Genomic DNA, 22,929 nt, shown 5'->3' with positions numbered 1-22,929 from the left:
TGTGGCAATTAAGATTTTTGAAAAAATCTTTTTCTTCATTTTTCTTTTCCTAAAACAAAGTGTGTATGTTATATAGGGGTGTGTGCTTTGTGAATAAATATGGACAATGATTCTCAACCTTTTGAGATTCAAGCTATCCCTCAGAAAATGAATTCACTACTAGAATACTGTAAAAAGGCCTTGGAGTAAATAAGAATCAGGTATAAAGTGTACATTCCCAGTAGCAAAGGGTCAGGAAGATTGTCTTAACAGTGGAAATATGAATACAAGTGGAAATATGAATAGTTAGGAAGGAGGTCCGGAAGTCAGGGAAAAGAGACTTTGAGCAAGTATAATAATCAGGCCCGGTGAAATACTGCAGAAGCTGTTTGTGTGAGTTTTCATTGGCATTCTAATTGGTTATTTGAATTCTAACCCCTTAATTCAATATTTGTAAGTGGATTTCTCATTGCACAAATATGAGGGAAGTGGCTTTTCATTCTGTAAATCCTAGGCATTGCAACAAAGGTGTGTTTTGTTCAAATACATATTCTCATTTTGAGTTGTTCATCCAGTCAGGAAGCAGAAATAGTATTTTGTGATTTAAGTGACCGGTGGTAAATACTTATTTTGGGTCACATTTTGAATAGTGAACAGTTTTTTCTCACTGGCTGCAAGCTGAAAATGGTTGGTTGAAACAATTAGCTGAATGCAGAGACTTCACAAAAGAGAATAATTCACAGAAAGTAGGATTTGATCCGTGAGCAGAAAATGAACTACGTTCTTTGAATTTATTTGCAGTGGATAATGTGATCATTTCTGGGGGCTAGTAATTCTAGAGTTTGTTGAATATGTTAGACAAAAAGTTTTGAATCTTTTCAATGACTAGTTTATACCCAATTTGTCTTTGAGCTAACATTATCCATTGGTTCCAACAGTTCCTTTTTCCTCCTGATGTTTAGCCCCTTCCATGAATTTATAGATGTGGATTGGATTACCTGTCAGCCATCATGGTGAGGGGCCAAACAAGCCAATCTCCCTTAGTCTCCTCTCATAACATAAGTTGTCCTTTCCCCTTATGATTGCAATAGCCCTTCTCTCTACCTGTTTTACTTAAGTCATGTTTCTTGAACATGGTTGACTATAACTGTACATACCGCACTAGATCAGGTGTCTGCCAGTTCATTGTTCAATGTCACTGCAAGCTCCTACTACCTACTGGAAAGACCTTGAGCTGTTCAGTGTGATTCCCCCCCCAAATCCCTTCTTTACTTTTTAATCTCTGAAGTCTTTTATTGTCATCTCATGAGTTAATATGGGAAGATACTCAGTAAATATAGTTTCTAACTTTTTGAACTAAAACATGGTTCATGGGTGAAATACTGAACAAAAACACTAATGCCCTCTATATTTACAAAACTTATTTTTCTATTTGCACCTGAGTTTCATTCTTAGGAATGGTTTTCTTACACTTACTCAGCCCTTAGGTGGGAGGGGAGGGGGACAGAAGGATTTCAGTTTTGTTGCTTATGTTTAACCCCTGTTCCCAGAAAGAAGCAACCCCCCCTGCCCCTGTTTTTCTAACAACTATTGGAAAGTATATGTACACATGTATTTAAAAAGGCTGTCTTATGTTTGACGTTTTCTCTAGTTTAGAAATACTTAGATCTTGGAACTGCTACTCTTCCAAAGTTAAAAATATTTTATTTAATTTTTTTTTTGAGACTTTTAATATATGAAGTATCTTTAGTATAATAAATTAAATTTTGGAATGTATTCTAAATTAAATTTTAGAAGGATCCTAATGGACTGCCAGGAAATATTTGGTGGTGATATAAAACTAAACTTCAGAAAACCTCCTCATTCATTGAGATGTCTAGGTGATAATCTTAACAAACAGTACACTTTTGTATTCAGTTCAAGGGAAAAGTGCATGAAGTGCATAATTTTCTCAGCAGTTTGAGTGCTCTTACCAAAGAATTCAGTCTCCGTGGTAACGATTAAAACTGGGAAATTGCTCTTCATTGGTTTACCCCCGCCTCCTCTCCCCCCCTCACCCGAGGGCTCAAAGAGCAGCAGTGCTTGGCAGTTCCCCCTTTTGCATTGGTAGCCTGTTCCCATGATCTGTTAGATTTGTTCTTTTATGTAGGGTTGACTTTTGAAAGATGCTATTGTCCTATATAGAAGTACAGTACCACCCTTCCCTTTGCTATCTATATGCACTTAGCCCTCAATTAAAAGAATATATTGCTGGAGAAAACAGTAGAACTTGAAAATATTATAGCAGAGCTAGACAAGTATCTTTTACTTGTAAAATGATGTAAAATGATCCTTTTTCTACTTGTTATTGTTCCACATGCTGTATATTACATAGCATTTTGTCCTGTGAAATATCATAAGCGTTATTGCTACCTCTTTGGATTAGCTTGATTGCTCAAGTAAAATGTGTTAGCATCTGCTAGAACTATTACAGTACATACGACAATGTATTTTCACTTCAGGGGTCACATTAATATCTATATTCTAGTAAATGTACTAATTTTAAAATAAGGTTTTCTGAGGGGTGCTCACTGGCCTAATATTAATGCTTAACCAGAGCTGTGTGGAAGGTCTGTATTATTATTGTATTAACAGGCCTGGCAGAACTGGTTTTGTTTTGTTTTTTAATTTCAGTTGCTAAAATCCATGTTTATTTTTAAGCATTTATTTTTTTTCTTTCTCAAAATTTTCAGAGTTGCATGCAATAAGGGGGGCAGGTAATTAGGTAATGACAATATACTGTTAAAAACATTATAAAATCACATGTCAAAATTTTAAAAAGTAAATATTAGGGGCGCACTGGTAGAGATTTTGGGAGCTGATACCGATAGCCAATTTTTAAGGAGACATATCAGCCAATACCAATCTGATTTCCGATACAACTGCGTCCAGTTAGTAAGCCTGTTGTGGTGGAAAGGAGGAGGAAGAGAAGGGTTGTGCAGGGGGCAGATCAACGCCCCCCTCACAGTGAGGGAGGGAGTGGGTTTGGAGTAGGTGCTGCCCAGCTGGGGCGAGTTGAGGCATGGGGCAGAGCCACGGCTCGTTTGGGGGGTGGCTTCTGCTGCTGCATGTGCCCTCCATCTGTGTGGGGTGGGCTGCAGTTACAGACCAGTGATGGGGCCATGCTGGACTCTTCCAGGCGGGGCAAGGCTAGGCCAGGCCATGCTGTGCTCAAGGCAAATGGTGGCACTGACAGGAGGGCTATGGGGAGGGGCTTCAGCCACCCCATATTTTGCCGTAGCCCTCCCCATAGTTTCTCTCCCAGCACCGCCGCTGACTGCCCTGAGCATGGCCCCAAGAACAGCCCCTGTGCGCCAGGAAGAGGCTGGTGGGGCTTCCTGCTCCAGCCCGCCGTGCCCCACCACACGCAAAACTGGGGGGCACATGCCTCCCCCCGTGCCCTCCTGGGGAGCCACCCCTCTCCCCACACCTCCTGGACGAGCCATGGTTCTGTCCTGCGCCCGACCCCGCTCTGGCTGGGCAGTGCCTACCCCAGCCCCACTCCCTCTCTCACTGCAGGCAGTGTTGATCTGCTCCCCCCATGCCCCTTTCCTCCCCTATCCCTCCCACCAAAACAGGCTTAATAGCTGCACACAGCTGTCGGGCTGTGCTCTTCACTGCCTGCGTGCTGCACTGCGGCTGCTCGTGCGCACAGGCATTTATCAGCTACATAATCAATTTTCTTTGTATCGGTGCTGATTCGATATCAGACCGAGGTATCGGTGCACCTCTAGTAAATATCCATAAATCAATAAAGAATATCTGCTTTGTATCATTCTGCTCATTTGGAAGTACATTTGTATCAGTCTAGAGCCTTTGTGCTAATGGAGCAGAGTGCAAGGGTAGGAGCTGCTGGCAGCGCTCGTTACAGGAGGAGTCTCATCAAGGGACCGCTGGCTGTCAAATGCCACTGAATTCCTGGAGCACCATGCTGTGCCAGGAGGTAGCAGCTGCCAAGCCTGGGGCATGAAGCAGCTCCCCCAGAGCCCCATTATGGAGCAAGCCTTGCCTGGCAGTCACCAGCAGAGGGGACCAGCCCCTGGATGGCCATGGCCTTGCACCCTTCTGGGCAGTGCAGGGGCAGTGGCTGGATCCCAGAGGCACTTCTGTGCCTCAAGCACAGAGGGGCAAGGAAGAGCTCAGCAGGAGTTTGGGGCCTGATTCCTGGCTAGGACCTGGGCAAAGGGAGTGGCACTAGGTTCTTGGCTGCCAAAAGCCCTGCCCTTCGCCAGTGGGACCCTGCAGCAGTGTCCCCCCTTCCCCTCCCAGCAGGGGTTTTCCAGCTCCTGCAGTGGCAGGCCGAGCCACTCAGTGGAGCAGTGCGCGGATGGCGTAGCCAGGCCTCTATCCACCATACCTGTAGTGGCCTCCCTGAGTGGGTGCGTGTGGGTGTGCACATGCATGTGGCGCCACCTGTCCCAGATTTCCTTATTCCCATCCCAGATTTTTCTTACATTTCCTTTCTATACATTTTGATTATTATCAATGGAAATATTTTTCTGTTGATCTGTGACTGTGAGGTAAAATTGAAGTTTGGCAATAAAAATCAAATCCTGCCACGCCTAAGTATTTGGGTAGTAATATTTTTTTTTTCTGGTATTTAGGATTCGGGTTCTGGCACCCTCATTCATGTTAAAAGCAATGGGACTACTTTCATTGTCAGGTGCTAGTAGTGGTGGCGTAATCTAAACTTAGACCTGTATTTAAGTAATTTGCTTAAATCCATTAGAAAGGGAAGTTGTTTTTTACCCAGCAGGCCTTTAAAAAACAATATTAACACATTTTGGTGGAAGTTCGGTGATGATGGGGAAAGGGAATATGTAGTGTAATACTGTGAATAAATACTATGTCCATCTGGCTAATATGCATTTCAAGAAATGATGAAGTAACGGAACTTTAGCAAAAATCAGGTATGTATGCGTATATGGTGCTCAGTTTATATACATTTCCTTTTACAGTCCCATAAGATAAATGAAACATTGCTGCCATCTGGAGGCTGTTGCATATTTTGCTACTTGCACTGCTCATCCCTAATTTGACAATCTAAACCTCTCTATTTTATCTATTAGTCCTTCTGTATTGAAACATTGTGGAGAGCTTCACAAGTCAGTATTTTTCTGGCAGACTGAAGCTAAAGTTGAGTTTAAAGCTTCACTTCTGACTGGGAATCATCTTGCAGAAGTGAGGAAAGTAATGTCATAGGATGGGAGGCTCTGGGAAGGAACAAACTTGCAAGGAGAATGGTTTGCAGTATATCAGTATAAATGAGCAAAATGATTTTTTTATTGTTAAAAGTACGTAAAACTTGTGGGAAGAATACTGCCACATCTTGGGATCCTATGACCCCAGCTGACTTCCTGCAAGTCCCTTCCAGCCCTAATGTCTATGAAATCTATGAAAGTGTGAAGGTGCTGGGGGGAGGTGGAATGGCACCTGCCATGGCTTGAGCTCCAGTCAGAGCCCTCATCACAGCTATTGCCTGCCCCTTTCCCCCTGCTTGTTACACCCCTAGTCTCCTCCCCCACTGCAGCATCTGCTTCACCCACCTCTCCTCCCCCCAGCCTTACCTTTGCTCTTTACTATCAGGCTCTGTCCACACTGCAACCTGGGGTATGGAGCAGCAGCATGCAGCCTGCACAGTTGCTACAGGGGCTGGGCTGGGGTTTTGCTCAGTGCCCCAGGCTAGAATGGGGATGGAGCCTGCCACATGGAGCAAGGGTAAGGTGGGCAGGGAGCAGCAGTGGCTGGAGAGCAGGGGGGGAGCAGAAGCTGGGTTTGGGGGAGGGGGCAGCAGAGGCTGGAGGGGATGGGTGGAGCACTGCTGGAGGTGAAGCGGGGAACAGAGGCTGGGGAAGGAGGAGGAAGAAGAAAACAAAGACAGGTGCAGAGGAAGGAGGGGAAAGGGGTTGCAAAACTGTGGGGGGGCAGACAGAGTGCAGAGGTGGCAGAAAGGCAGGTATAAGCAGGAGACAAGCTGCTTGACCTTCCTATACTACTTTCTCCCCACTGCCTGCGCCCTGCAGTGGTGGTGGGTTATGAATTAAAGACAGCCCTCCAATAATTTGCTTCTATGCATGGAAATTATAACATTTTCCCATGTATAGAATCCAATGGGGGGGGTCATCCCATGACGGTGGGAGTGAGGCACAATAGGGTATGTTGGCGATGGGGATGTATATGTGGGTGCCTCATTTCCACCCTCGTGGGTAGAAGGGTTGGGCAGGGTACACTTAGCTGATGGCCGCTGTGGGCCAGATGAAAGTGTCTGGCAGGCTGGATGCAGCCTGTGGGCCATATTTTGCCCACCCCTGATGTAGGTACTACCCACTATGTAATTTTCCTATTAAATGCGTATGTTGTTTATTTGATGCGATGCAACTGGAGACAAGAGGCCAATACTTTTTGTGTGCATATGTAATAAATAAAAGTTCTGGAGAAGATATTTGATAAATGTGTTTGCATGTGGTTTTTAGAAATGTAGATGAGAGTTGCTGTCTGTTTGTTCAGGTACCTATTAATATGTGTATATCTGAAAATATAAGCTGAAAGAGCAGGCAGCTTTCATTCTTGAAAGGAAATGATTGGCATTTATTCAGCTGTAAAAGTGCAGGTACCTGTGGCAGATAATCCTTAATACAAATACTAATTGACTATGTAAGAATGCATTCTTGCCTTCAAATGCATGGGATTACAATTACATGAAATTGAAGATGGGTATAAGCCTAATATGTAATTACATTAAATACATTGTGATGTGTCTGAAGTAATGGAGGGCAAGATTGGGCAGTTAGAAATAAAGTATTTAAAAATATTACACATATTTTTCAATAAACAGTAAATGCAAGATAAAACAATTTTGCAGTTTTGTTGTAAAATGAATTTTGGAGATAACTATAAAAAAACTAACATCCTGGGTGCTTTGTTTTATTACAGTCAAATATTAGAAATGAAAGCACAAGTTGCAGATGCTTTTATTGCAAAATTCCAATTAACTCCAGAAGAAATGAGCCTTCTTCGAGGCACAAGAGAAGGGCCAATTACTGAGGTAAGTTGAAATACTTGAAAAGCTTTTCATTGAGGTGAAAAACCGAACAGTCACCTTGCAGCAGAATGATGTACTTCTGATATATTTAAAGTGCGACATGGGGGAAAGTGTCAGATTATGAAACAGTAAGTAAGAATCACTGTAAAATCTGTAAAAATTCCATTTTTAAAGTAATGATTTGGCAAGGGGCAATAACAGTCATTTTAATGTTACTTTCTTCCTCCACTTTGAAATCAAGACTTTCTGGGGACTCAAATTCCACATTTTCAGTTGAAGTGTTAAATTTTTATCTAGTACAAGTAAAGAAACTGGTACTTTAAGATCCAGTAATTATTGTGTGCTTATATATATTTTGCTTGGCTATAGCAATATATAAATTGTTTAAGTTTATTTCAAGTTGGACTTTCCTTCATTGTTATTCTTCGTTGTTTAAAATATTAGGTGCTGACTCCCTTATTTTTAGCCACCTTTCCAACTGTTTTTTAAACATGTTTATGTTTTTGCTTAAGAAAGTACATTGTTCTTTAGTAAAAGCAAGTAGAATATGCAGAGAATCAAGTATACTTAATAGCCCTTATTATTTTAGTTGCATGGAAATTTTCATTGAAATACAGAATACCTGCTGAGACACGGTATCTTGTTTCCACAGACATCCTGTTAGCAGTGAGAGTATTATTAAGACATAGGGCAGATAGCCATAAACAATACTAATGAAAGTAAAAATGAATTGTGTTAAATGATTGAGCACTTGAATAACTGCCATAAACTTAATAACATACCAAGTGTTATGTTGAAAAGAATGTTTAGGGTCGTGACAAAGTAGTAAGTGCAAAATACAGAGATTTTCCTCCAAAATGTAATATTTTCTCAAATTTTTGTTTCTCAAGGGTCTGATTCAAGTTCATCTAGTTTTTCTTTGGACTTCCATGGACTTTTAGGCCCTGCTATCCATTTCTACAATTTTATGTGCTGATACTGGAAGGTACTCCTTGCCCTCTAATTCAGTTGCAAGTTGGAGAGTCCAGTATCTCACAAGATTTAAAACCTAGAAGATGTCTTCACAAATTTATAAATGGAATTGCTAGACTTCACATTCTGTTAGGTGTTTAACTAAACCTAACGTGTCATAGGAAATCATACCTGGGAAAAAAAATTGGCTTTCCCTCCAGGGGAGATCTCCAAATTTCTTCAAGGGGGAAATATCATTTTTCCTATTCTCCCTAAACTGAGTGGGATCTATAAGTCCATTAAGTTCTTTCATCTCAGTGTGAAAGAAAAAAATCAGTCACATGTATAATTATTTATTATTTACTCTTGATTATTGGCTTTGCGCTCTTCTAGTCCCTTCTAGTCAAACAGAAGTAGTGAAAGTATTGAACTAACTTTACTCATGGGCAGACATTCATTTCTAATTCTAAAAATTTCTGTGAAATTCAGGCCCCTTGAAGACATTATACTTAAGATAGAATTTACCTGTTAATGATGCTGTAAAAAATAACCCTACCACATATTCAAAGAATTAATGGCATAACAAAGTGGGAAACCATCCCCAAAAATATTCAACAAAAGCTGTGTAATAATTTTGTGGCTGGTTTCCATAGCACTTTGAATTGAATGTTGCAGACTCACCTGTGGTCACAGGGCAGAGACCAACAGCTGATTGTTGGTCCCAGCTCCAGAGTCACTCTGATTCATGCTGGGCAGCAGGCACCCAGCTGTCAGCTTGCCAGTGTTGGGAGAACTCAGGATTATGATCATGATCCTGAATATTTGACGTGGGAGGAGGTGTGACTTTGTTTTTTTTGGCGGGGGGGGAATCAGATCCCATCATGCCATGGAATAAATATGTGCCAGGGACCTTAGTTTGGGCAAAAGTTATTGTGCTAACACATGTCAACTGCAAGATACCATGAATTTTCTAAGAAATAGCAAGCTCTTGCACATCCTCAACAATTTCTTACCTTCTCAGATTAACTGATTTGTGATCCTCTTCTTCTGCCCATTGTTCACATCTTCTGCAATTTAAAAAAATCTTAGTGTTTCTAGGAACTAATATTTTTTCTGTTTAAGGAGGTTATACCAACATTATCCTAATTGTAATAATATTTGACAAAGATTTAACTTTGTCTGTTATTGTAATGAAAGGAAAACCTGTATTTTTTCTACTGCATTAATTATAAGCCTCCAAATTGAGGAAATAACAAAATTGCCAGCAACCTAACAACATGGCAGAAATAACAATCTTACTTTCTGAGTATTCTTTCTAACTCCTGATAGATTATATATTTTGAGCATAGTCAGTCTCTGAAGGTATGTTTAATCTCTTGCAAATGCTTAGTTTACTTCATAGATTTTTTTTTTTTAGTTTGTAAGATAGATTTATATGTTATGGTGTGCTGGTTTTCTTTTGTTGCTTAGTTAGTGCACTGAGGGTGGGGAAAGGCAGATTCCCTTTCTCAAGGAGTTGACTCTAAGTTAACAGCAAATGTCAGACACTTCTACCCAGTGTTAGCGTATCTGTGTTGCAACAGTAAGATATATTCACGCATTTCTCTCTGGTTGTTTATTATCGAAAAATTGTAGGGAAGAATTGTGTTTTAAAAAGGAACTTGAGTGAAAAAAGGTACAACAGAGAGAGAGAGACTATTGAGCGTATGGGGCAGAGCAGAAGGAACACAATGAGTATTAGGATTTTTTATTTAACCAAAAGAAGTTTTGAAACAGAATTGTGTGAACTTCAGGCATTAGGAGGTAGAATAGAGAATGAGACTACAAAGTTTTAGTGGACCTTAAAAATAAGGGTGGGTACTTTGAATTTAACATAGAAGACAAAAGAGCCAGGTACTGACATTAATTTTACTATTTTACCCACCCCGTTTAAAACTGGAATGCATTTAATGACCAAATTATCCTTTCTAAGGATTTTTTCAAGGCATTGGGAAGAGTAAAGCAAATTCATAATGATGTCAAGATTCTTCTCCGAACAAACCAACAAAGGGCAGGGTAAGTATAATTTGAATAACTGTTTGGCAATCATTTAGTAAACAAAAGCAGTGCTTTGTTTATTCTCTCATATGATAATGTAAAAAGTGTTTTAAAGTCCAAACAAAAATATAGCACTGATACAATTTGGAATTCTCAGTACTTTATTGTTAAACTAGAAAGCAAATAAATATTTTTTCTTATAGCCTAGAAATTATGGAACAGATGGCTTTGCTCCAAGAGACGTCTTATGAACGACTTTACAGATGGGCTCAAAGTAGGATTGCCATTTTTCTTTGTTTTATTTTGTTTTGTTCAGTTGTTACATAGAAGATTTAGTTATTAATTTTGGACTGGTCACTGTTAGTGCAGTAGCATGGCTCAAGCTCCGTTAGAACCTTTTCTTGGTTTTGAGTGCAAGGAAACCCAGGGCGTCTACACATGCTTGGGCAGGAGGGGTGTTGTAATTAGACTGGCTTCTCAGAGTGCTACTGTATTCAGCTTCCAGCACTTCCAAATTTATAATTTTGTAGGTAGTATGGTCATAAGGGACCTGAGCAGATCATCAAGTCTGACCCCCTGTCATGGCAGGAAAGAGTACTGGGGTCAAATGACCCCAGCAAGGTGATGGTCAAGCCTTGTCTTAAAGACCCCCAGGGTAGGAGCCAGCACTACTTAGCTTGGAAGTTGGTTCCAGATCCTAGCCACCCTGACCGTGAAGTAGCGTCTCCTGATGTTATGGCAGGATTCTTTTAACTAAAGCTCGTTCAATGGCCTTTAGTTAAAGTCCCCCTGCTGCCATTTTGAAACACGGGGATGCTGAATACATGTAATGCCAAGGTTGCTGGAGCATTCAAATGAGATGAATCAAGTCTGCTCCAACAGATTCTAATTGGAATGTGTTGGAACAGGTATTGGGCACGTATATAGGTGCCCCTAAAGCCTAACTACATTTTAAAGAGGGCTTTTTGCTTGGCTAGCCACTAAAAGCCAACTCCATCACCAAGAGGTTATTTTTCCCCTCTCAGCTGTCATTAGGTCACAAAACTGATCTGAACTCTATTTCTAAAACTAATTTCTTGCTCATTTTCTTTTGTAGCTAGTATCTAAATTAAACAGACTTTGGTGTTCCAAGTTATATATACTACTTTGGAAAAGCACATCTTGCTTTCTCTTTTTTCCCTTTTTTTATATGGTTACCGGAAAGTTGGAATCACTTGTATTTTCAGCTTAGAACAAAGATAGGATTGTTATGGGATGTTTTTGGAATAGGATTGTTTTGGGGATGCTTTTTTCACATTAGTAATACTTTTTCCACATAAGTACTCTTGTTCAGAAACCAAAATATTGCAAAATAATCTGATGGGTAAGCAAGCAGATGCTCCTTCAAAAGATTAACAGGAACATTCCTGGAACGAGCTGGTATAGTCAGTGGATTGGTGGGTTAGATTTTCATCAGTTGGCTCCTAAATTTATATTTAGCATGAGTTACAAATGGAAAATGAGACTGACAGTTGTGAACTGGTCCTTAATGACATGGTATCCATATTGGGGGGAGAGGGGGAGGAGGGAAGGAACAAGCTGCACAATTTGACATCATCTTATTAATGTTTTTGGATGCAATATACAAAAATATAAAGTCACATTCATTGCTTAAAAGAGCCACTCAGATAAATGTTGTATTCCTTTTTGATATTCCCAGTCATGGAATTGATTGTCATGGAATTAAGGTGTACTTCTAGATTTCATGGTTAGAAGGCTGTGTAGTTCTTGCCTACAGAAAACCTGACACTAAACCTTACCTTACTGATTTAAAAAAAATAATTGTTGTTGAAAATTTAGATCCACAGTTGCACAGAAAATTACTATTCAAGGGAAACCTTATCATAATGACACTAGCTTTCAAAATGTGTTACTGGTTGGCCCTGCTTGATTACAAAATGGGTCTGTGGTGTAATGTAAAAAGGAATTTTTATGTTACAGTTTCCCTTTATTTTCTTATGTTATGGCAGGGCATCAAATGTGTTACAATGTCTTCATGCTGTCTAAGGATTGGTTGTTTCCCTGATATCTTATTTATGTTATAGGTGAGTGCAGGACACTGACACAAGAATCGTGTGACATTTCTCCAGTTCTCTCACAAGCCATGGAGGCCTTACAAGACAGACCTGTCCTCTATAAGTACGTACATATTCATAATTCTTTTTCATGGGGATGAGAGCTTCTTTTCTTCTCTTGCTGAACATGTTTCTTCAGCCTACACTTAAAATCTACAAGGTGATGGGCTGTCAGCCTTGCATCCAAATTTAATAAAGGCAAGTTTCGATTTTTCTGAACTTTCAGTGATACCTTTTTACAGTGTACAAAAATCTCATGGATCATTTGCAAGATTAATATCAACTTGCAAAATATCAACTTTAGAATAAAATGTTATATCAACTATACTTTCATTCAATCAAATATGAGTGAATGCTTCTCTCCAAAGAGCCTTTTTTGGTGGCTTATAGCTAGTAAAAGTTTGCTGAGACTTGATGCTGTGCATGATTTCTTCAAGTGTTGCTTTTGTAAGAAAAGAAAGTATGTCTTCCACTTAAATTCACAGTATAATAAAGCAAAGTTATAATAAGCTACTTTTATTGTGAACTACAATGGCAATCACCTGAGATTTTTTTCCTGCATTTTTGGAGATCCTCAGTCAAGGTCCAAATCAGGATTTAACTAGATTTCTCCTCTGATAATGGAAGATCAGACTGAACTGTGTATTTTATCCTGGGCTTCTAACTTTCACTATTCTCTCTTATATTTAACTTCTCCAAACAACATAAATAACCCTAAGGCTGGTATTCTCTAACCTTCTGAGTGCCATCTAAGTGCAGTTTTAACCCTGGTTTGTTTGTTTCTTTCCTCTTTTTAACTTTTTAAGTCAATTTTCTATCAAACAAAAATTAATTATATGCCAACAATTTTTGTCCTCATAAAACATTCCTTGAGCTGTTTATTTCATGTACTAAACTAAGTGGGATGCTGAACTCAAAGAATAATTAACTATATTCTATAGTGAAAAAATAATTCTTGTTTAAGACTTTCTGAGAGGGTTATTTTAAACTGAGGTGCAGTATATTATTAATAAACCACATGGTGGCACTGTGAGAACTGTTTTTTGTTTTTACTTTGAATGCACAATGTTTTCCTGTGTGTTTTTTGCATTTAGCCCTAATACAGCAAAGTACTTGCACATGTTTAGTTTTCAGCATGCTGTTAGTTGCATTGAGTTTGGTATTACTGCTTAAGCGCTTTAAAGTTATGTATGTGCTTAAGTGCTTTGTTGAATTAAAGTTTTTATGAGCAATGCAAAACTCTAGAACTCTTGGTTCAGAAATTATATCTTTTATTAAACCAACTAAGAAATCACAAAAAATATATATCTTTTTCTGCAAGCTTTCAAGTGCATACATACTTCCTCAGGCTCAGGGAAAGTTAAAGATGGTAAAAATTCCCCATAGGTAGAAAATAAACTTTATTTTTGCACAAAGGCAGCTGAAGATAGAAGTCTGTCCCTCTGGATCCATGAGAGTGTCTTTGTGAGTTACTCTTTGATGTTTAGATAAGGCAGCATTCCTTCCCTGGAGGTTTTTAGAAGCAACTTTTTTGTGCTAGAATTGGAGGAAACAATTGCACAGAACATCAGATGCTTAAAATAATGTCAGGATTCTACTAGGTTTTTCCATCTGTCATGTAAATGTGTAGCGATGTGAATGCGATGATAACATTTTAGTAGTTATCTATCTGTAGCAATAAACTGAAGTGAATTAAGTTCAGATAAATTATTATACCCAGTTGCTCCCTGACCACACTCCTTGAAAATTAATAAAACTGATCAGAAAATGAAGAATTTGTTTGAAAGTTAACTAATTTACTTCTACAATATCTGTTCTTTGTTTTTAAATAGTGAGGGAACCATATGCTTTTTATCTTTCCTTTTTTAAGTATATATTTTATTTGCTTCCCCTTTTGAAATATTTCTTATTGTATAGCTCTGTGTCTAGAAAAGTTGAATACTATTGTATTATGATTCCTCTTGGGGTTTCAAGAGAATGCACACTACAGTGGAGATCATCTGTATGTTCAAGAAATACAGGGTGCATATTTCCATATGCTGTACAGCTCTGCATGTTCATTTGAGGTAAGCATTGTCTTACCTGGGGCCTTAGTGTTGAAAGTGATGCATTATAGAGCCAGTATGTCACAGCTTAGGCCTGTACCTTCCCCAAGTGCCACTCTTGCCACCTTCCTTCACCCAATCTACTGCTCTGCTTTCTGCTCCCTACTCTGTGCTTTCTGTCTGTCTTCTCCTGCTTTCTGCTTCTGTGGTGCCTGTCCTTTTCCTGATCTATCAGGTGCCATGTACAGAGGCTGTCCCTGTCACTTGTGCCACAGGTTAGCCATCCCTGCTTATTAAGTATCTATTACTTCACTATCAGGTGCCTGCTTAGGAATATAAGCCTAGAAAGGGTCTCTGGGTCCATCAAGTCCAGTCTGCTGTTCACAGGCAGTCGTTTACTCAAGGGATTCCCCAAAATCACTACTCCAAGCGATCATACACAACTACAAGGCACAGTCCCTAAAACATCAAGAACATCATTCTGCAAGTAAAAGAAGTACAGACAAGATGGTTGCTAGTGCCTTCCCACTGCAATTACCAGAAAATAATTGGATATTATATGCTTGGAAGATATATTATATGCTTGGAAGATCCTAGGAAAAAGGACCATGCCATATCCTACAGAAGAAGCCAATCCCCACCACATGCATGGGAGCAATCCAGCCTGTCTGACCTAGGGGAAAAATTCCATCTTGACTCCAAATTTGGTGATTAGTATGACATGCAATGAAAGAATAAGACCTTTTAGCCAAGAGCCTCTATTACAGGTTATAGTGCAGTGGCAGAGCTGCATGTGGAAGGGAGATTTCTTATATTATCTCCCCATGCTCTTTTCACACCAGCTTAGGGTCATTAATACCATTACTCAGTTTTTGTCTTCTCCAATAAAAACTAATAAAATATATATTTAAATTAATGTACTTCCTTTAAAGAGTGTAGTCCATGTGATTTTTTTTCAGCTTTTACAGAAAGTTTCTGATTTTACTATCTATGAGAAAGATACTGCAGTGTTTTTGGCTATCTCTTGTAGGTTCATTGTGACGTAGTCAGTTGTTTGTTTTTGCTGCAAAAGTAGGCGTGTGAAAGCAGTTTTGTTTCCAGAAATAAGAAGTAAACATTTATGTGAAACCTTGTTGATACTTTATATTATCTCACAAATGAAGTCCGTATCCTGGCTTCAGTTTACAGTCCTTAGGACTTCTGGAGAGGAGAAAGTAAATTTTCCCCAAAAAAACCCTTAGGTGATAGCTATTAAACTTACTGGCCATGTCTACCTAGCTAAGGAAACGATTTTAAGTATGAACTTATATTTTTTGTTGATGTTTGAGACAGAAGGCTTAAAAAGCAGTCACACCCCACTCTTCCCCGCCCTCCCCCCAGGGGCTGGACCCATGGGGCTTTTTGTGCCTGCACCGGTATGGGACCAGGAAATTCAGGTAAGAAGTGGGGGGCCGGCAGGGGAGGACTGCAGGGATTGCCCTAGTCCTTGAGGCTTGGCCAGGCAGGGGAGGACTGCAGGGATCGTCCTAGTCCTTGAGGCCTGGCCAGCTCCCGCTGCATCCCATGGTCTGACCATGCAGCTGGGAGCCATGTAGTGCAGAATGGTCAGCAGGCAGGCGGGAAAGTGGGAGGGGGCAGGGGGAGTGGAAGCAAGAGGAAGCAGCCCCTCCCCCTCCTGCTGCCAATGCCCCCATGCTGCACCTGCTCAGAGTCTGTGTGGGTCTGCCTGTGTCTGCTCTCCATTGTCACTGCTGCCCCACAGGGCGGTGGTGACATGGCGGAGAGGCAAGACAGCCCTGCGCAGGCTGCAAGCGGCTGCACCAGGAAGCACCAGCCATGGGGAGAGGGAGCAGCAGTTTTTCTCCTGCACTGAGCACCAGTCTGTTTTCTATTGCCAGTGCTTAGCTGAGATGGGCAGTGCAGGGCATACAGGCTTGGGGCTGTGCACTCATCCTTGTCTGTACCCTGGGGCTGGGGCAGGGGCCCTGGGAGTGAACAGGAGCCAGCGGCAGCTGGACGGGAGCATGGGGTCCATGATGGTATCCTGTCAGCAGGGCCCAGAGCAGGGCGGTAGGAGCGCAGGGTTCTGGCGGGAGAGGCTCTATGGAGCTGGGTCAGCTCCCCCCTCTCCCTGCTGGCACAGCCCAGCCCAGCTCCACAGCCCATGCCACGCATTCCTACCGCCCCGTTCCCATACCCACATCCATACCCCCACACAGATATCCACACATCCCCACAAACCCACGCCCACCCACCCATACCCCCCAACATTCCACACAATATACAAGACTAAGACTGCATTCTGAGCTTTGAAGTAATCACTTCTGCATATACAGCATGAATGCACACAAATTAGGACAAAAATCTTTTTAAAATTAAAATATATTATTATGGGTGTTTTGATTTTTAGTATGTAATTTTTTTGTTTTTCCCCTAAGATGGCAAACCCTCTTCCCCAAAGAGTACTTCCAGGGGCAAGGGGAGGGACTTCCAGTGGCAAAGGTAGAGGTTAGGGGCAGGACTTCTAGTCCCAAGATGGCAACCAGGGGGTGGGGCACCTACCCATGTGGACTTTGATAGCTTGCCAGAACTTGGTAAGCAGCCCTCTGCCTGAAATAAGTGCCCACCCCTGAATATAAATGTTTTTGACACAAAGATTGCAACCAGAAAATATGTTTAGGTTTTTTGATTTTACATGTTTAGTATTGGAGAGATTATTATTGGTTAGTGCACCTAAAATAGTTTTATCTGAAAAAATGTGTCTTGTATTCTAATGAATCGTGAGTGATGTCCCCATAAGGAGGATATAAGTTCTGACGCTGTACTCTTGTGGTGACTTGGAAATTTAGGGATTTTTTGTTTGTTTTTCTTTTTTAATGTTCTTGGTGGTCTAATTCCAACCTCCCCACCTTCACTTTCAAATACTCCATTTCCCTTACACAAAGTCAACCATACAGTCCTTCATACAATTTTCAGAGTTTTAAACAGTGCTATACAAACCAGAAGTCTGTTGCATTCTCAGAATAACACCCTCATTATCCTACATCTCATACATATAATCTGAATAAGATAAGCAAAGGCCTGAGCAAAATGAGAAGGGCAAGAGTTAGGAAACGAACCTGCAGATTTTTGGTTTTATATTTTTGGTTTTGGTTTTTTTTCTGGTTAACCTTAGATAACAGAAACCTTGCACTACTGACAGCTCACTTCTGGGAATTGCATTCATTACAGTGCAGCTGAAATAAATACTTCATTTGGGTGCCCTTCTTTTTCCCAACAGAATAAAATCAAATCTGAAAACTTTGCATTTTCTTTATGTGTAGCTTGATCATGAAAGCACATTTCCCATCTTATTTTTGAAGTTTTTTCTTCACCTCTTTCCCTCCTCTCCTTGCTAGTGATTAAGCCCTATTAGGAGTTTGATCCATTGTTGCAGAGATGAAAAGAATCCAAATCCTGTTTTTCTTCCTCATAATGAATGTTTATTATAAAGTAATAGTAAATATTCTATTACGTACAATAGATGTTACTGAATTTTTGTGTGTGAAGGATCAGGTCAGTTATGTTAGAGTCTACTGAGAGCAAGAAGAAAAACAGAATTTTCTGTTCCTCTTACTAATAAAATTTTCCATAGTATATTACCATTTTCAAAACCAATGAGAAAAGCAATATCATAAGACTTAGCTGTTGTATTTGTGTTTTTCTATTATATCATTGCTTGCTTGAAAAAAATAAGCTTATTTCGTTTGTGGTCTTCTATACTTTTCAGTGAGGAGCTGCTGTTCCTGTTCTGTCAATAATCAGCGTACCTGGTCTCTGGTGCTTTTAATAAGTTACCTTTTGCAAGTTTTTAAACGTTTAAAATTTCAACATACATGTTCACTCAACTCATCAAATAACATATATTTTATTTATTTGTTACTACCGTACAGGGGCACTCTGCACACTTATATTTAGGGGTTAAAATATAATTGATTGTGTAGAAATTTAAGTTGTTCTCAGTGTGCTTACTCTGCAACAGAGAAAAATAAAGCAAATAATAATTTATAATCAAGATGAATAAAACTTTTGTAATTTATTCCTTCAACTTTGGGTAGCAGTAAGTGAACGTAAAGGGAGTCTGGTTAAAGTGGAATCAGGGGCTGTTAGGGAAAAATACTTAATAGCTTTTATATGAGAAAATGTATTTTCTTTAATATTAGCCAGTGTTATATGAAGCAAACATGATAGTAGTTTTCAAATATTTGAAAGGCTGCCAGAAACAAGAGAAGAAAAATTTTCTTCCTTTGCCACAGAGTAGGAAAAGAAACTATGAATTTAAATTACTACCAAGCAGATTTATATTTTATTGACACTCAGGGGAAAAAATCCTTACTGAGAGTAGCATGACAAAGGAACAGACTGCATAGGGAGGTTGTGGAGTCTCCGTCTGTGGAGGCTGTCAAGAATAACCTGGATAGACATCTCTCTGAGATGTGTTTATAAATAGCTTATTCTAAATCTGGGCAGGGCATAGGACTTAAGGTCCCTTCTGATTCTGTGGTTCTAATAAATGCTGTGACTTGTATATTTCATTTTTCGATTGCACTCTTTTCCTGTGGCAGAAGCAATGTCATCTTGAATGACATTTTTAGCGGTAACACAAATGAGAAGGTTTGGAGTCCCTTTAAAATGCATGTGTTGATGTAACATTAGATAGTGCAAAAAAAAGGGTACCTGGTGTTAGTCTCTTTAAATTAGGTTAATCTAAGTTTTGAGAACAGAATGACTCATTTGACTTTTTGAATTTCAATTACAGATACACTCTGGATGAGTTTGGAACAGCTAGAAGAAGTTCAGTAGTCCGTGGTTTTATAGATGCTCTTACCAGAGGAGGTCCTGGTGGTACTCCCCGACCTATTGAGATGCACTCTCATGATCCACTGAGGTACAACTGTAGTGAAACTGTATATTGCTCAATCTTTTTTTTGTCATTTGTACAAAAAACCCTTAATCCATGGTAACAATTTTTGTTCTAACTTAGATATGTAGGAGATATGTTGGCCTGGCTGCACCAAGCTACAGCTTCTGAAAAAGAACATCTGGAAGCTTTGTTAAAACTTGTAACAGCTCAAGGTATTATTTAGATTTTTAAAGGCTATGTTGTTAGTCTATGGAAGCTGAAGTTGGAATTATCAACTTGTCTGAAAAGTACAATTAAACTCTTGGAATGTTGGTTCTTTTGCTGTGATTAGGTCATATTTTAGATGACTTAGAAAACTGCAACCAACATGTTTTTAAAGCAGAAACTTATTAATCAGAAGGAATATTTCAAAGGCTTTGTGCCTTTCACATTAATGTTGCACTTCAGAAGGGGCCCTTTCTTGCTAGTCTTCAGAACTCAGGTGCAGGTCTCTAAAGTGTGCCTATAAAAATGCCATGGTACATTTCCCTGTTGGTGTGTTGGGGACTTTGAAGTCATATTTGTTTGATCTAGTAGTAAAAAGTGTTTTCTAGGTGGGGGGGCATGTGCCACTGGATCTGCATGGGTCGAGCAGGCTGCCACAATGGGCTGGGGTTGGGACTCTGCCAGGTTCTTCGGCAGGGGCATTGGGCCGGGCTACACTCAGGGGGTGGTGGTGGCACTGGGAGTGGGGCAGTCTGCCTGAGAATGTAGAATTTAGAAATTGAAAGTTCTCTATTTCATATCTGAGTCTCCCAGTGAATCAGGACACTTGCTATGAACATCTGAGAGGCTCCCTAAAATTCTGTATCTCTAGAAGAAAAGGATCACAAAATCATCAATAAGATGGTTTATGTTAGGGACCTATAAGTTGAAGCTGCTTTTGATAGTTTCATAGATGTAGGTCAGAAGGAACCTAAGTAGATCATCAAGTTTGACCCCACGCCCTGGGCAGGAATGAATACTGGGCTCATATGACCCCTGGTAGGTTTGAGCTCATATGACCCCAGCTAGGTAATTATCAGGCCTCCTCTTAAAGACCCCCAAGGTAGGAGCCAGCACCACTTCCCTTGGAAGTTGGTTCCAGATCCTAGCTGCCCTGACTGTGAAGTAGCGCCTCCTGATGTCCAGCCTGAACCTACTCTCAAACAACTTATGGCCATTATTCCTTGTTACTCTGGGAGGTGCTTGGGGGAACAGGGTCTCTCCCATTCCCCACTGGTCCCCCTGGTAAGTTTATAGACGGCCACCAGGTCCCCTCTCAGCCTTCTCTTGTGGAGGCTGGATAGGTTTAGGTCCTGCAGCCTCTCCTCATAGGGTCTGCCCCGGATCATGTGAGTGGCCCTCCTCTGGACCCTCTTGATGCTGGCCACATCCCTCCTAAAGTGCAACACCCAGAACTGAATGCAGTACTCCAACTGTGTGGCCTGACCAGTGTCACGTAGAGGGGGAGGATCACGTCCTTGGCCCTGCTCGGGATGTATCTGTGGATGTATGACAAGGTGCGGTTAGCTTTACTGACTGCGTCCTCACATTGGCGACCCATGTTCATTTTGGAATCAATAATGACTCCAAGATCCCTTTCTGTCACTCTGCTTACAAGAAGGGAGTTCCCCAGCCTGTAGGTATGTTGCTGGTTCTTCTAGCATGCCCACCTCACCCTAAATCTTGGTGTCGTCAGCGAATTTGAACAGGGTGCTTTTCACCTCCTCATCCAAATAGCTAATAAAAAAAGTGAACAGTATGGGCCTGAGGAGTGAGCCCTAGTGGCCCACATCCCTCCAGGTCTAATATGACCTGTCCACCACCACTCTTTGGGTGCAGCCCCTCAGCCAATTTGTGATCCATCTGACTGTGTAGGCATCAATGCCACAGTCGCCTAGGTTTTTAATGAGAATAGGGTGGGAGACAGTGTCAAAGGCCTTCCTGAAGTCCAGAAAAACTATATCCACCATGACACCTGCGTCCAGTGGTTTTGTGACCTGATCGTAGAAGGCAATCAGGTTGGTCTGACAGGACTTGCCCCTAATGAATCCATGCTAGTGGCCCCTGAGCATCATCCCCCCGCTGGTCCTTCACAGATGTGCTCCTTGGTAATCTTCTCAGAGACCTTCCCCTGGATCAAAGTAAGACTAATGGCCCTATAGTTGCCAGGGTCCTCCCTCCACCCTTTTTTGAAAATGGGGACCACATTGACCTTCTTCCAGTCTTCTGGCACCTAGCCAGAGCACCACAAGTGCTGGTAAAGCCATGCCAGGGAGCCTGCGATAACTCCTGCCAATTCCCTCATCACCCTGGGGTGGAGAGCATCTGGACCTGCTGATTTGAACATGTCCAGCCCCTCCAGAAGTTCCCTAACTTGGTCCTCCCTGACCCTAGGCCTGGAGGAGTCTCTCCTGAGTCTGTCCTGAATCTTGGTTGGGGGAGATGTCCTGGTCCCTGCACAAAAAAATGGAGACAAAGAATTTGTTAAAAAGGTCTGCTTTTTCCTCTGGTGCAACCACTAGATTTCCAAGCGTATTCTGCAGGGGCCCCATGTTACCCTGTGCCTTCTTCATACTCCCTATGTATGTAAAAATACTTTTTGTTGTCCTTGATGCTAACCTTAGTTCTGTATCTGCCTTAGCTTTCCTAACAGCCCCCTACAGACCGTGAGCAATGGAGGTATACTCCTCTTTGGTGATAGCCCCTCCCTTTCACTGGGTGTACACCTCCTTTTTGGCTGAATGCCTTTGGCAAGCCAGGGGGGCTTTTGAGCACTGTTGCCCCTTTTGATTCTCATTGGGACTGTCACCCTTTGTGCTCGAAGGATCATCTTGTTAAGGAATGACCACTCGTCTTGGACACCCAGTTCCCCTACCCTCCAGGACCCCAGTGCCCCTCCTACAAATCTCAACTCATTGAAATTGACCCACTTGAAGTCAAGGGCTACTGCCTTGCTGCCGGCCATTGATACCCTGCACTGGATGGTGAATTCCAGCAGGCGATGATCACTGTCTCCCAGGTGGTCAAGAACCTGGACTCCCCTCACAAGGTCATCGCCTGTGGCCACCAGGGCATTCCCCCTGGTGGGACTGTGCACCTTCTGGGTTACATGGAGGTCCTGTATCTTAGCAAGGAACAGTCAGACCTGGCTGACTGCTTCTCCCAGCAGATGTCCGGGTAATTTAGATCACCTATAATGACTACGTCCCTTGACTTAACTGCCTCTGCGAGCTGACCTGAGAATTTGCGGTCCAGCTCTTCCTCTTGGTTGGGTGGTCTGGAGTAGACCCCACTGTTAAGTCCCTTTTCCCATGACCCCCCTGTATTCTGACCCAGAGCACTTCAGTCTGCCCTTCCTCTGACCCCATCCTGTTAGTTGATGTGTAGTGCTCTTTGAGGTAGAGCGCCGCACTCCTGCCTTTCCTCCCCCTTCTATCCTGTCTGTATAGTCTGTAGCCCCTAATGTTTACCACCGAGTCCTGGGATGAATCCAACTCTTAAGTGCCTGTTTCAATTCACACAGAAAGTAATTGGAAGATTTCAGTGGGAACTATATAAGGTTGTAAGCATTAGTTGTATTTTTAGCTAAGCAATTGCATATTTTGTGCAATGGTGCTACCTTGTGACCAGTGGGTATTTCACGTAAGATACTAAAAGTTTTCTGTGGACTTCTCTGCTGATGTGGTCTTCAAATGACTGGCATTATCACAACTTATTTCTAGCCTAAATCTGTATTAGAGAGAGAGGGAGAACACACACACACACACACACACACACACACACACACACACACAC

General features: G+C 41.3%; 1 protein-coding gene and 1 long non-coding RNA gene across 2 annotated transcripts in view; one reads left to right on the top strand and one right to left on the bottom strand.

Moving 5' to 3' along the window:
• Positions 1 to 22,929, top strand: part of COG6 (component of oligomeric golgi complex 6) — a 99,452-nt gene that overhangs the window by 40,220 nt on the left and 36,303 nt on the right. Inside the window, exons 5-10 of the mRNA XM_019530017.1 lie at positions 6,952 to 7,063; positions 9,984 to 10,066; positions 10,252 to 10,322; positions 12,133 to 12,226; positions 19,006 to 19,134; positions 19,231 to 19,322. Coding sequence (XP_019385562.1) covers positions 6,952 to 7,063; positions 9,984 to 10,066; positions 10,252 to 10,322; positions 12,133 to 12,226; positions 19,006 to 19,134; positions 19,231 to 19,322 — 581 coding nt within the window. The remainder of the gene's footprint in view (positions 1 to 6,951; positions 7,064 to 9,983; positions 10,067 to 10,251; positions 10,323 to 12,132; positions 12,227 to 19,005; positions 19,135 to 19,230; positions 19,323 to 22,929) is intronic.
• Positions 17,165 to 19,314, bottom strand: LOC109306568. The gene is made up of 2 exons (XR_002100042.1): positions 19,227 to 19,314; positions 17,165 to 19,129 (listed from the first exon to the last, which is right to left on the bottom strand). It is a non-coding gene; the product is annotated as an uncharacterized LOC109306568 (long non-coding RNA).

Source organism: Crocodylus porosus, unplaced genomic scaffold, assembly GCF_001723895.1.
Source record: "Crocodylus porosus isolate Cpor-Errol unplaced genomic scaffold, CroPor_comp1, whole genome shotgun sequence".
NCBI classification, from domain to species: Eukaryota; Metazoa; Chordata; order Crocodylia; family Crocodylidae; genus Crocodylus; species Crocodylus porosus.
The sequence above is the reverse complement of the archived record's forward strand: the minus strand, read 5'-3'. Positions and strand labels throughout refer to the sequence as shown.